Raw genomic sequence first — 12,562 nt, forward strand, 5'->3', positions numbered from 1 at the left:
ACATTGGAATTGCAAAAAGGCAACCTGACTATAGAGAGCACAGTGAAAGAACAATCCACAAAACCAACCGTGTAAGAGCCAGCAAGGAGGGCCCAGCAGAGTCTTGAGGACATAATAACAGGGTACTGTAGAGGATTGCAGATAGCCACACAGCGATCATAGGCCATTGCAGAGAGGACAGAAATTTCAGAACCACCAAACAAGACAAAAAGATACAATTGTGTGAAACAGCCCAGGAAGGAAATAGTCTTGGTAGAAGTTAGCAAATCTGTTAGAGTTTTAGGTGTGATCACACTTGAGTAGTTCAGGTCAATGAAGGAGAGGTGAATGAGAAAAAAATACATGGGGGTGTGAAGCTGGTGATCCAGACAAATTAACATGATCATACCTAGGTTTCCCAACACAGTAATCAGGTAAATCAGGAGAAGCAGCACAGAGAGGGCCAGCTGCATCTCTGCAGAATCTGTGAGTCCCATAAGGATGAAGTAGGGCGCCTTTGTGTTGTTCCAGCTTCTCATAGTGTGCTGATGGACACTGCTGAGAAAGGAGGGGGGATCCTTAGCTCAAGTGATTCCCAAATGAATTGCCTTTATATGAAAGATCTTGGATATTTTTAGTACCCTAGGTTGTACCATCAATAATCAGAAAGGTATGTATGTGACATATATTCAATCATGAATTCTAAATAATGATATAAAATTACATTTAGGTATGTTAAAACTAAAATTAACTTTCTCCACATCATCTTCTAATTTGCTATAGTATTGATATAAATATTTAAGAAATACAAAATGCTAAAGCCTACATATTACTATTTTTCAGTCAGGTAAGTTTGTATGGCTGTATGGCTTTATTAGTATTGTTATTGTTGCTATGTATTTGTATTAAAGGGTTAGAATTCCATAAGTCTGATTATGAGTATACTGCTTCTTGGTCAATGTTACCCCCATATTTTTTCTCGAATTTCCAATGTCTATCTTCAAGTAAGTTTAACATCTTAAGAATACTTACTCTGAACAAGAGTTGGTCCGAAGAAACTTCTTCCAAAATGGTAAGCCAAAATTTTCTAATTCTCTGTTTAAAACATCTCGTTAATGTAACATTGCTGCAGTATAACAATTGTTTTCTTTCCTGTACTTTTTATACTTCATTTACATTTATTTATTTTTGTTGTGAAATAAATTAAGACTAAAAGACCTTTCATCAAGCTGTTCAAAAGAAGTTTTCCAGAAAAGTATATCTCTAAAGGATCCCAAGTAGCTACTGTAAGAGCAGTGTGTGCTTCTAATCCCTGCCTGATGGGTCCAGGGTGCCATATTTAATGGGTACTGTTGTTAAGCAATTCTTTGTCATCCACAGCACGCAGTTCCAGGAAAGTTACTTGGCACATTTTCAAGGACTAATTTTCAAGTGCTAAATCTGCATGGGATTTTCATGTAGGAGCTCCACGACAAAGAGGATGTTCCCCTGAACTCCTTTGATGCATTGCTTTTAAAATGCCATTTTTGTTTAGTTTTAACTAATAATAGATTTGATAATAACACCTGAATTAATTGAGGATTATTTTGCGGAGATGAGGAGGCAAATAGGGGAATTCTCAAAAATGAATATAGTAATCATAAGGAAAATAATTCTTGTGAATCTTGCATTGAGTGATCATAAAATTAATTTTTCTTCAAATATGTATGGCAACTATTCCCTTAAGGAAGTGGGCTCATTTCCTAATATTTTAAGAGATTATTTATTGCTGTGAATATGAAGCTATCCTTAAGTATTACATAGATATCCAATGAACTTTTAGAAGGTAGTGCTATTTAGAAGACAGGGAATGTTTCTAGTCTTGGAGAATAAAAATCCAGCATCAAAATATGTGCTAAGCAAGTAACTTTAAGACCAAGGATAGGGGCTGGGAAGGTGGCTCAGTGATAGAGCGCTTGCCTTGCATGCCTGAGGCCCTGGGTTCAATTCCTCAGCACCACAAAAGCAGAAAGAAAAAAGCAGGAAGTGGTGCTGTGACTCAAGGCCCCATGACTGGACCCCCAGCCCCCGCCAAAAAAAAGACCCAGGATAGCTCAGGGTGATTTTCTGTGTCACCTGAGTATGATTGGTGAATGTTGAATCACCTGAAACAAATTATTATTCTGACAATTTCCCAACAGTAAGACTAATATTCATCAACCTTATAGATGTGATGATAGCCAAAGTGCTTCTTACATTATTTTATCATAAGGAAATTAAAGTGTGATCAAAGGCTTTGTATATATGTTAATTGTATGTTATAAATGAAATTTGAATTTTGTCAAAGGCTTTCTCCATAACGATTGAAATAACTGAGTAATAATGATCGTTGAAATGATTTATATACTATATTACGTAGTGTTCTGGGAATATTTATCCAACCTTGCTAGAAATGGCGTGATTCCATGAATATAGCAATTGGTAAATCATTCTGTTATCAACAACACAGAAAATTTCAGAAAATGATAAATGCTTAGTCAATATTATTCTCAACATTGAACATAAATATATTGTAATGATATAAAAATGTATGTATCATATTGAGGAAATCAATACTGAGTGAAAAATCTTTCAAATGATGAAAATTTTGAAATACATTAAGAAAGTAGGAGAATGTACTAAATACTGAAATATTTAATAAAAACTTTAAATTATAAGAATCTTAAATAATTCACTGCTAAATAAGACAAATTGAGGTTTAACACTTTATTATTTTTTTGGCAATGTATAGTTTGAATGAAGCAATTTATTTTGTAGTAAGTATAGAGTTATACTCACAAGGCATTAAGAAAAAAACAAAGTTATATATTTAATAAGACATTTTAGGCTTAATTTTGTAGTTACTTTATAAAATTATAATGGTTTTATTTAAACTATTTGTAATTTGTAAGTGTTTTAAATCTTAATAAAAATAGGAAAAGGATTTGTAATTGTTAGAAATTTCAAAACAAGAGAAATAGGAAATGGAACTCTACTTTAAAAAATATCCTTTAATATCTAGAAAAATTAAAACAGCAATTCCAAAATATACAGATAAAAAGTGAAAATCAAGGAAATTTTCTTGTTTAAGTAAGCAAGCTTATTGGATGGATAAAACCTACATTTTTAAAGTAAATATTGGCTTTATATCTTTATTTACAATTACAACAATGGCAAATCAAACACTTAATTCAAAATTTATTTTTTAAAGAATATTACAAAATTGAGAGAACATGGTCAGGCGATGAAACAGATTTGATATGTTACTGGATATATGGTCCTCAAATGTTTACGAGATGCCCACAGAAGGTCCATTTCAACAGGGAAATATACAATATCTCGGTCCAACAACATCACAAAATCAGTGTTACATTTGCCTCTTTACTGAGACCATGTTCATCTACACCTTTTATTAAAAAGAGCATCATTTTTAAGGCATCCCAAACAATAATATTAATAATCATCAACTATATATATGGTGATGATAGCCAAAAATTTCATTTGAGTATTTTATCATAAGGAAGTCAAAGTGTGATCAGAGGTTCTGTATCTCTACTTTAAATCATGATTGAGGTTTTAATTTTGTTAAAAGTTATCTCCACAACTTTCAGGATAAATATGCTATATTGTATTTATTGATCTGTGAATGACAATCCTACATTTCTAGAAATAAGCCAATTTAGAGAATTTTTGTAAAGTTATTTGCAAATATTTTTTAAAAAATAAAATCATATGTAAAGTATTTCATTACCAATGATAACTCAAAGGAAAATTTCAGAGACTGAAAAATGATTAATCACTATTATTCTCAACTTCATACAAAAATATATATGAAAGCCAGCAAATACATACTGTATAAAGTGTAGTGAGGAAAGCAACATTGAGTGAATATTCTTTCAAAAGACATTGATATATGTCAAAGAAAATTTTTGAAATTTATCAACAAGGTAGCAGAATATAATGAATATTGAAAGATTTAGTAAAGAACTTGAGTTTTGAAATTAAAAGAATCTGTTCAATAATGAACTGCTAAAATAGACAAGTTGAATTGTTCAATTTATTAATTTACTTTTCTTTTTGCAGTAAAGAATTTGAACAAAGGCATTCATTTGGTAGCAAGTGCTTCGTTCTATTCAGACTACAATTGCATTTAGAAAAACACACAAATAAAATTTTTATTAAAATATTTTAGGCCTTATCTTTGTAGTTACCTCAAAAAATAATGGTTGGAATTAAACAATCTGTGTAATTTGTACTTGTTATCAACTTAAAAACAAAAAATATTTAGAAAAAGGACTTTTACTTTAAAAATAACCTTTAATATCAGAGAATAATGAAAAATGCAACTCTAAAATATGTAGTGAAAAATTGAAAATTAGGGAAATACCAGTATTCAACTAAACTAGATCTTATGAGATGCTACAAACCTAAGTTTTTTTTAGTATTTGCTTCATATCTCTATTTACAAATATTACAAGGGCAAAGCAAACACTTATTTCAACAATTGATATTTAAAGTGTATTCCATTAACCGGGGAAATGGGTTAATGCAATGAAGCATACTTGATATGACACTGAATACATGGTCCTCAAATGTTTACCACATGCCCACAGAGAAGATGTTACTGAAAGAATATTTCAAATGGAAATCTAACTAAATATCAATCAAAAAGTTGACAAAATGAGTGCTATATTTGCCTGTTTAGTGAGATCATATTCATTCCCAGAGCTTTTCAGATCACATATAGAGAAAATAGGGCTTTATCTTACATAGCTGAATAAATGACTAAATTTTCAGTCATTTGTTAACTGTTATTGCAGCTATGAAATCATTACTTATTAAGACAAGACTAGCATTTGGAACTATTAATGTGCATATATATGTTTCTTCTTAATAGCATTCCTTAAAATTATAGTATGCATAGAATACATTGTGACATAATATTAAAAACTACACAAGTCCATGTAGAGATGGTGATGATTCTTGATGCTTCTTTTGTGTTTTGTGTTGTTGTTGTGGTTTTCTTGTTTGTTATTTACAATGCCTTCTGAGGAAGTCAAGAGGGGTGTAGAAGTCGAGGGATAAGGGGGAACAAATGGAACCATGGTACTCAGTGGACATTAAGTTGAAAATGAGTTATGCACTTGTGGGGAGGTAACAGAGAGAAGGGGAGGAGCTGACACTATACAAAAGAAATATGCTCATTACCTGACTTATGAAACTGGAAGTCCTCTGTATAACACATTAATAATAACAATAAAGTCCTTATATTACACAGATGTTTCAGTTAAGATTGTATTTTTAATTTTTATTTTCTTTAAATTACTTTGGTACTGGGGCTTAAGCTCCTTCCTTCTTGACCTTTACACTCAAGAAAATTTCTTCGGAAAGATGTCTCATAGATTTGTCTTCAAACACTGGCTTGAAATGGCAATCCTCTGATAAACAGCCATAGGAGTATATATTACAGGTGTTAGCCATGGCGCCAGGGAAAAATTGAGGTTACACTAAGAATTCTAAGTATTGTATACACCACACTTTAAGCATTCTGATAATCTATAGATGTATATGACCCAGAAACACACACACACTGACAAATGCATATGCATATACATATACTCTTATCACATACTATATGAGTTATAATTGCAATGGCAATACTAACAACGTATACACAGAAAGGTAAAAATTTGTTCAGATAAACAAAATAGATTTCACTAAGAAAGTATCATTGAATTTCAATTTTTTTGAGAAAAACTAGGAAATCTTAAGCAAGTCAGCAAATGAAAAACTTACACATTTCAAATCATAGTTATTTTAGTTGACAGGATTCCCCTCTCTTCTGCATGACTCGAAAGAAAGCATTCTTCACTTCCTTGTTCCTAAGACTATAAATCAGTGGGTTGAGCATGGGGATCACAATCGTGTAAAACACAGAAGCCACCTGATCCTTTCCAAGGGAGTAGGACTTCCTGGGTTTTAAATAAGTAAATGTTGTTGTGCCATAAAAAATGGTGACCCCCAGCAGGTGGGAGGCACAGGTGGAAAAGGCTTTCTGTTTTCCTGAAGTGGACTTAATTTTCAGAATAGTTGATAAAATGGACACATAGGACCAGAATATTGTGATAAGGGAGAGGACCAGGGTAAAACCACCACAAATGTATACTACAAATTGAGTGATGTATGTATCATGGCAGGACAGAGCTAAAATTGGAAATACATCACAGAAAAAGTGATGAATTACATTGGAATTGCAAAAAGGCAACCTGACTATAGAGAGCACAGTGAAAGAACAATCCACAAAGCCAACCGTGTAAGATCCAGCAATGAGGGCCCAGCAGAGTCTTGAGGACATTATAACAGGGTACTGTAGAGGATTGCAGATAGCCACATAGCGATCATAGGCCATTGCAGAGAGGAGAAAACATTCAGCACCACCAAACAAGACAAAAAGGTACAACTGTGTGAAACAGCCCAGGAAGGAAATAGTCTTGGTAGAAGTCAGTAAATCTGTCAGAGTTTTAGGTGTGATGACACTTGAGTAGCTGAGGTCAATGAAGGAGAGGTGAATGAGAAAAAAATACATGGGGGTGTGAAGCTGGAGATCTAGACAAATCATCATGATCATGCCTAGGTTTCCCAACACAGTAATCATGTAAATCAGGAGAAGCAGCACAGAGAGGGCCAGCTGCATCTCTGCAGAATCTGTGAGTCCCATAAGGATGAAGTAGGGCACCTTTGTATTGTTCCAGCTTCTCATAGTGTGCTGATGGACACTGCTGAGAAAGGAGGGGGGATCCTTAGCTCAAGTGATTCCCAGATGAACTGACTTCATATGAAAGGTCCTAGATTTTTTTCAGCACCCTAGGTTGTGCCATCAATAATCATAAAATTATGTATTATGACATAAATTTAGTCATGATGTCTAAATAATGATATAAAATTACATTTAAATATGTTAAAGCTAAAATTAACTTTCTGCACTTCATCTTCTAATTTGCTATAGCCTTGATAGAAATATTTAAGCAATACAAAATGATAAAGCCTACATATTACTATTTTTTAATTACATAAGTTTTTATGGCTTTATTATTATTTTTATTGTTGCTATGTATTTGTGCTAAGGGGTTAGGGTTCCATAAGTCAGATTATGAGTATAATGCTTCTTGGTCAATGTTACCCCTATATTTTTCTCCAATTTCCTGTGTCTATCTTCAAGTAAGTTTAACATCTTAAGAATACTTACTCTGAACAAGAGCTGGTCTGAAGAAAACTTCTTCCAAAATTGTAAGCCAAAATTTTCTAATTCTCCATTTAAAACATCTCATTACTGTAAACATTTCTGTAGTATAACATTTGTTTTCTTTCCTGTAGTTTTTATACTTCAATTACATTTATTTATATTTGTTGTGAAATAAATTAAGACTCAGAAACCGTTCAAAAGAAGTGTCCAAAAAAATATATTTCTAAAGGATCCCAAAAAGCTACTATAAGAGCAGTGTGTGCTTCTACTCCCTGCCTGATGGGTCCAGGGTGCCATATTTAATGGGTTCTGTTGTTAAGCAATGCTTTGTCATCCACAGCAAGCAGTTCCAAGGAAAGTTACTTGGCACCTTTTCAAGGACAAATTTTCAAGTGCCAAATCTGCATGAGTTTTTCACATAGGAGCTCCACAATAAAGAGGAAAATCAGCTTATCTCTTTTGATGCATTGCTTTTATAATGTCACTTTTTGCTAAGTGCTAATTAATAATGAGTTAGATAATAACACTGAAATAGTTGAAGAATAAGGAAAAATTCCTGTGAATCTTTCATGGAGTGATCATAAAATTAATTTTTCTTCAAATATGTATGCAAACTATTCCCCTAAGAAAGTGTGGTCTTTTCCTAGTATTTTGAGATAATTTATTGTTCTTAGTATGAAGCGATCCTTAAGTATTACATAGATACCAATGAACTTTTGGAAGGCAGTGCTGTTTTAGAAGACAGAGAATGTTTCTAGTCATGGAGACCAGAAATCCAGCATCAAAGTATGTGACAAGCAAGTAACTTTAAGACCACGCATAGCTCAGGATGATTTCCTGTGTCACCTGATTATGGTTGGTGCATGTCGAGTCACCTGACACAAATTAATCTTCTGCACTATTTCCCAACTAATATTCATCAACCTTATAGATGTAATGATGGCCACAGAGCTTCTTAGATTGTTTTATCCTAAGGAAATCAAAGTGTGATCATAGGCTTTGGATCTATTTTAAATTTAAATATAAATAAAGTTGAATTTGATCAAAGGCTTTCTCCATAACCATTGAGATGATTGAGTAATAATGATTGTTGATTTGATTTATACACTATAGTATGTAGTGATCTGTGAATATTCATCCAAGCTTGTTAGAAATATCGTGATTCCATGAATATACCAATTGGTAAATTATATTATTACCAACAAGCAATCAAAGAATATTCCAGAAAAAGATAAATGCTTAGTAAATATTATTCTCAACATCGAACATAAATATATTGTAATGATAAAATATATTGTATATAGCATAGTAAGGAAAATAATATTGAGTGAAAAATCTTTCAACTGATGAAGGAAAATTTCCAAATACATTAAGAAAGTAGCTCAATATAGTATATACTGAAATATTTAATAAAGAACTTGAAATTATAAAAATCTTAAATAATTAACTGCTAAAATAGACAAATTGAGGTTTTGTACTTTATTAATTTTTTAAAATTTATTGGCAGTGTGTAGTGTGAATGAAGCAATTCAGTTTGTAGTAAGTCTATAGTTATACTCACAAGGCATTAAGAAAAAATTCAGTTCTACTTTTTATATATATATATATATATATATATATATATATATATATATATAAACATCTTAGACCTTAGTTTTCTAGTTACTTTATAAAATTATAATGGCTTTATTTAAAATCTGTGTAATTTGTGTTTTGAATCTTAAAACAAGAAAAATAGGAAAATGATTTGTAATTGTTATAAATTTTAAAACAAGAAAAATAGGAAAAGGAACTCTACTTGTAAAAAATATATTTTAATATTAGAGAAAAAAATGAAAATAGCGATTCCAAAAGATACAGATAAAAGCTGAAAATCAAGGAAAATTTATTGTTTAACTAAACTGGAATTTATTGGATGCCACAAAACCTAAAGTTTTTAATTAAATATTGGCTTTAAATCTCTATTTGCAATTCCAAAAATGGCAAATCAAACATTTAATTCAAAAGTTATTTTTAAAATATGTTACAAATTTAAGAGAACAGGTTATGCGATGAAGCAGACTTGATATGTTTCTAGATACATGGTCCTCAAATGATTACCAGATGCCTACACAAAGTTGATTTCAACAGGGAAACATATGGTATTCCCGTCCAACAAAATCACCAAATCAGTGTTACATTGCCTGTTTACCGAGACCATGTTCATCTACAGCTTTTATAAAAAGTCATTTTTAAGGTATCCCTAACAAAAATATTGATATTCATTAATCATATATATGCTGATGATGGCCAAAAAATTTATTTGAGTCAAAGTGTGATCAGAAGTTCTGTATCTCTTTCTATTTTAAATCATGATTGAAGTTTGAGTTTTGTTAAAAGATATCTCTACAACTTTCAGGATAAATATGCTATATTGTATATATTGATCTGTGAATGCTAATCCTACATTGCTAGAAATAAGCCAATTTAATGTATTTTTGTAGTTATTTGCAAATATTTGTAAAAAATCATATGTAAAGTATTTCATTACCGATGACAACTCAAAAGAAAATTTCAGAAAATGAAAAATGCTTAATCACTATTATTCTCAACTTCATACAAATATATAGGAATGCCAGCAAATACATAGTCTACAGAGTGTAGTGAGGAAAGCAACATTGAGTGAAAATTCTTTCAAAAGACATTGATATACGTCAAAGAAAAATTTTGAAATTTATCAACAAGGGAGCAGAATATAATGAATATTGAATGATTTAGTAAAGAACTTGAGTTTTGAAATTAAAAGAATATATTCAATAATGAACTGCTAAAATAGACAAGTTGATATATTCATTTTATTAATTTTCTTTTTTTGGTAGTGAGGTAGTGAGTGATACATTTTGTAGCAAGTGCATCATTATATTCACACTCGGAAAAACATCAAATAAAATTTTATTAAAATATTTTAGACCTTATCTTTGTATTTACTTCACAAAATGATAATGGCTGAATTTAACCAATTTGTGTAATTTGTACTTGTTATAGACTTTAAAACAACAAAATACAGGAAAAGGAATTATACTTTTAAAAGCTTATTTTTAATTTCAGAGAAAAATGAAAAAATGCAAATCTAAAGTATGTAGCAAAAATTGAAAATTAAGGAAATAACAGTTTTAAATTAAACCAGATCTTATAACATGCTACAAACTCTAAGGCTTATTTTTAAAAACATGTTTTATATCTCTATTTAAAAATATTACAAGGGCAAAACAAACACTTATTTCAAGAATTGATATTTAAAGTGTATTCCATTAACCCGAGGAAATGGGTTAATGCAATGAAGCATACTTGATATGACACTGAATACGTGGCCTTCAAAAGTTTACCACATGCCCACAGAAAAGATGTTACTGAAAGAATATTTCAAAACGGAAACCTCACTAAATCTCAGTCTAAAAGTTGACAAAATGAGTGTTACTATTGCCTGTTTACTGAGATCATATTCATTCCAGTGCTTTTCAGATCACATATAGAGAAAATAGGGCTTTATTTTATATAGATGAATAAATGACTAAATTTTCAGTCATTTATTAACTCTGAAATCATCACTTATTAAGACAAGACTGGCGTCTGGAACTGTTAATGCGCATATGTATGTTTCTTCATAATAAAATTCCTTAAAATTGAGTTATGCATAGAGTACATTATGATATAACAATCCACATGGAGTTCCCCTATGACCCAGCAATCCCACTTTGGGGCATTTACCCACATGATCACAAACAAGACCATACTAAAGCTACCAGCACAACTATGTTTATTGCAGCATTATTTACCATAGCTAAGATATAGAACCAACCCAGATGCCCCTCAGTAGATGAATGTATCAAGAAAATGTATACACAATGGAATTCTATGCCTCCATCAGAAAGAATGACAATGACCCATTTGTTAGGAAATGGAAAGACTTGGAAAAAATTCTATTAAGTGAAGTAAGCCAAGCCCAAAGAAACATAGGTCCCATGGTTTCCCTATTTGCAATATCTAGTATATGTCTGAGTCAAGCAGAAACAGTCAGATAAGTTGATGTTAGGTGAAATGAACCCCAAAATAAGAATTCAAATGTTTTTTTTCTTTCATGTAATTGTTTCTAACATATTTATAAGATGATTTCTTTGTTGCTTTGTATGTCCCTCCCCCACAGTATAGCCCCTGCTTTCACTGTATTTGATGTTGGTATAATTTGTGGAGGGGAAGGGAAAAACACATTGTTGAAATACAGATACAGTTGGATCCATTGCAACATTATGTCGAAAAACGAACTTTACAACTTTGGTGGGCAGGGGGTGGGGGAGGAACGGGGGGGGGGGAGGGTTGATGGAAGGGATGAGAAGGGGAAACAGAGGAGGAGGCAACAATGCTTGATAAGACATGTACTCATTACCTTGCTCAGGTAATTGTAGCCCCTCTGTACGTTATTTTCACAATAAAAATAAAATTTGAAAAAGAAGAAAGAATTACACAAGTCCAGGTAGAGATGGTGATGATTCTTGTTGCTTTTATGTCTTTTGTTCTGTTGCTGTTTTTTTCTTGTTTGTTCTGGAGAATGTCTTTTGAGGAAGTCAAGAGGGGAGCAGAATCCGAGGTTAAAGGGTGAACAAACGGAACCGTGGTACTCAGTGGATATTATGTTGAATGTGAGTTATGCACTTGTGGGGAGGAAATTGAGAATGGGGGGAGGAGCTGACACTGTACAAAAAGAAATATGCTCATTACTTATGAAGCAAGAACTCCTCAGTATAGCACAAAACAATTTAAGAAAAAATTCTTACACCTAAAATCCTTACACTACATAGATATTTCCTTAAGATCACATTAATTTATTTTTAATTTTCTTAAGTTTATTGGGGCTTAAACTCAGGTTATAATGCTCCCTGCTTCTTGGCTTTTACATTCAGGAAAATTTCTTTGGAGTGACAACTCATCGATTTTTACTTAAATGCTGGCTTGAAATAGCAGTCCTCTGATCTCATCCATGGGAGTACATATTACAGGTGTTAGCCAGGGAAAAACTGAGGTTACACTAAGAATTCTAAGTACTGTATGCATCACACTTTAAACATTTTGATCATCTATACATGCATATGACACAGGATCACACACATACTGGCAAATATATATATATATATATTCAATTATTTATTTATTTATTGTCTTATCATATTATATGAATTTAAATTAAAATTTAAATTGCAATAGGGATCTCAAACAACATATACACAGAAAGGTAAAAACATCCTTAGATAAACAAAATAGATTTTGCTATGAAAGTAACTATGAGTT

The 12,562-nt window shown here is 31.8% G+C and overlaps 1 protein-coding gene across 1 annotated transcript; it reads right to left on the reverse strand.

Moving 5' to 3' along the window:
* Positions 1–5,809: 5,809 nt before the first annotated feature.
* LOC105995471 (olfactory receptor 8H1-like) lies at positions 5,810–6,757 on the reverse strand. The gene has a single exon (XM_013029188.1). The coding sequence runs from the start codon at positions 6,755–6,757 to the stop codon at positions 5,810–5,812; it is 948 nt and encodes a 315-aa protein (XP_012884642.1).
* Between the last annotated feature and the right edge of the window lie 5,805 nt (positions 6,758–12,562).

The sequence above is a fragment of the Dipodomys ordii genome, unplaced genomic scaffold (assembly GCF_000151885.1).
Source record: "Dipodomys ordii isolate 6190 unplaced genomic scaffold, Dord_2.0 Scaffold117, whole genome shotgun sequence".
Taxonomy (NCBI): domain Eukaryota; kingdom Metazoa; phylum Chordata; class Mammalia; order Rodentia; family Heteromyidae; genus Dipodomys; species Dipodomys ordii.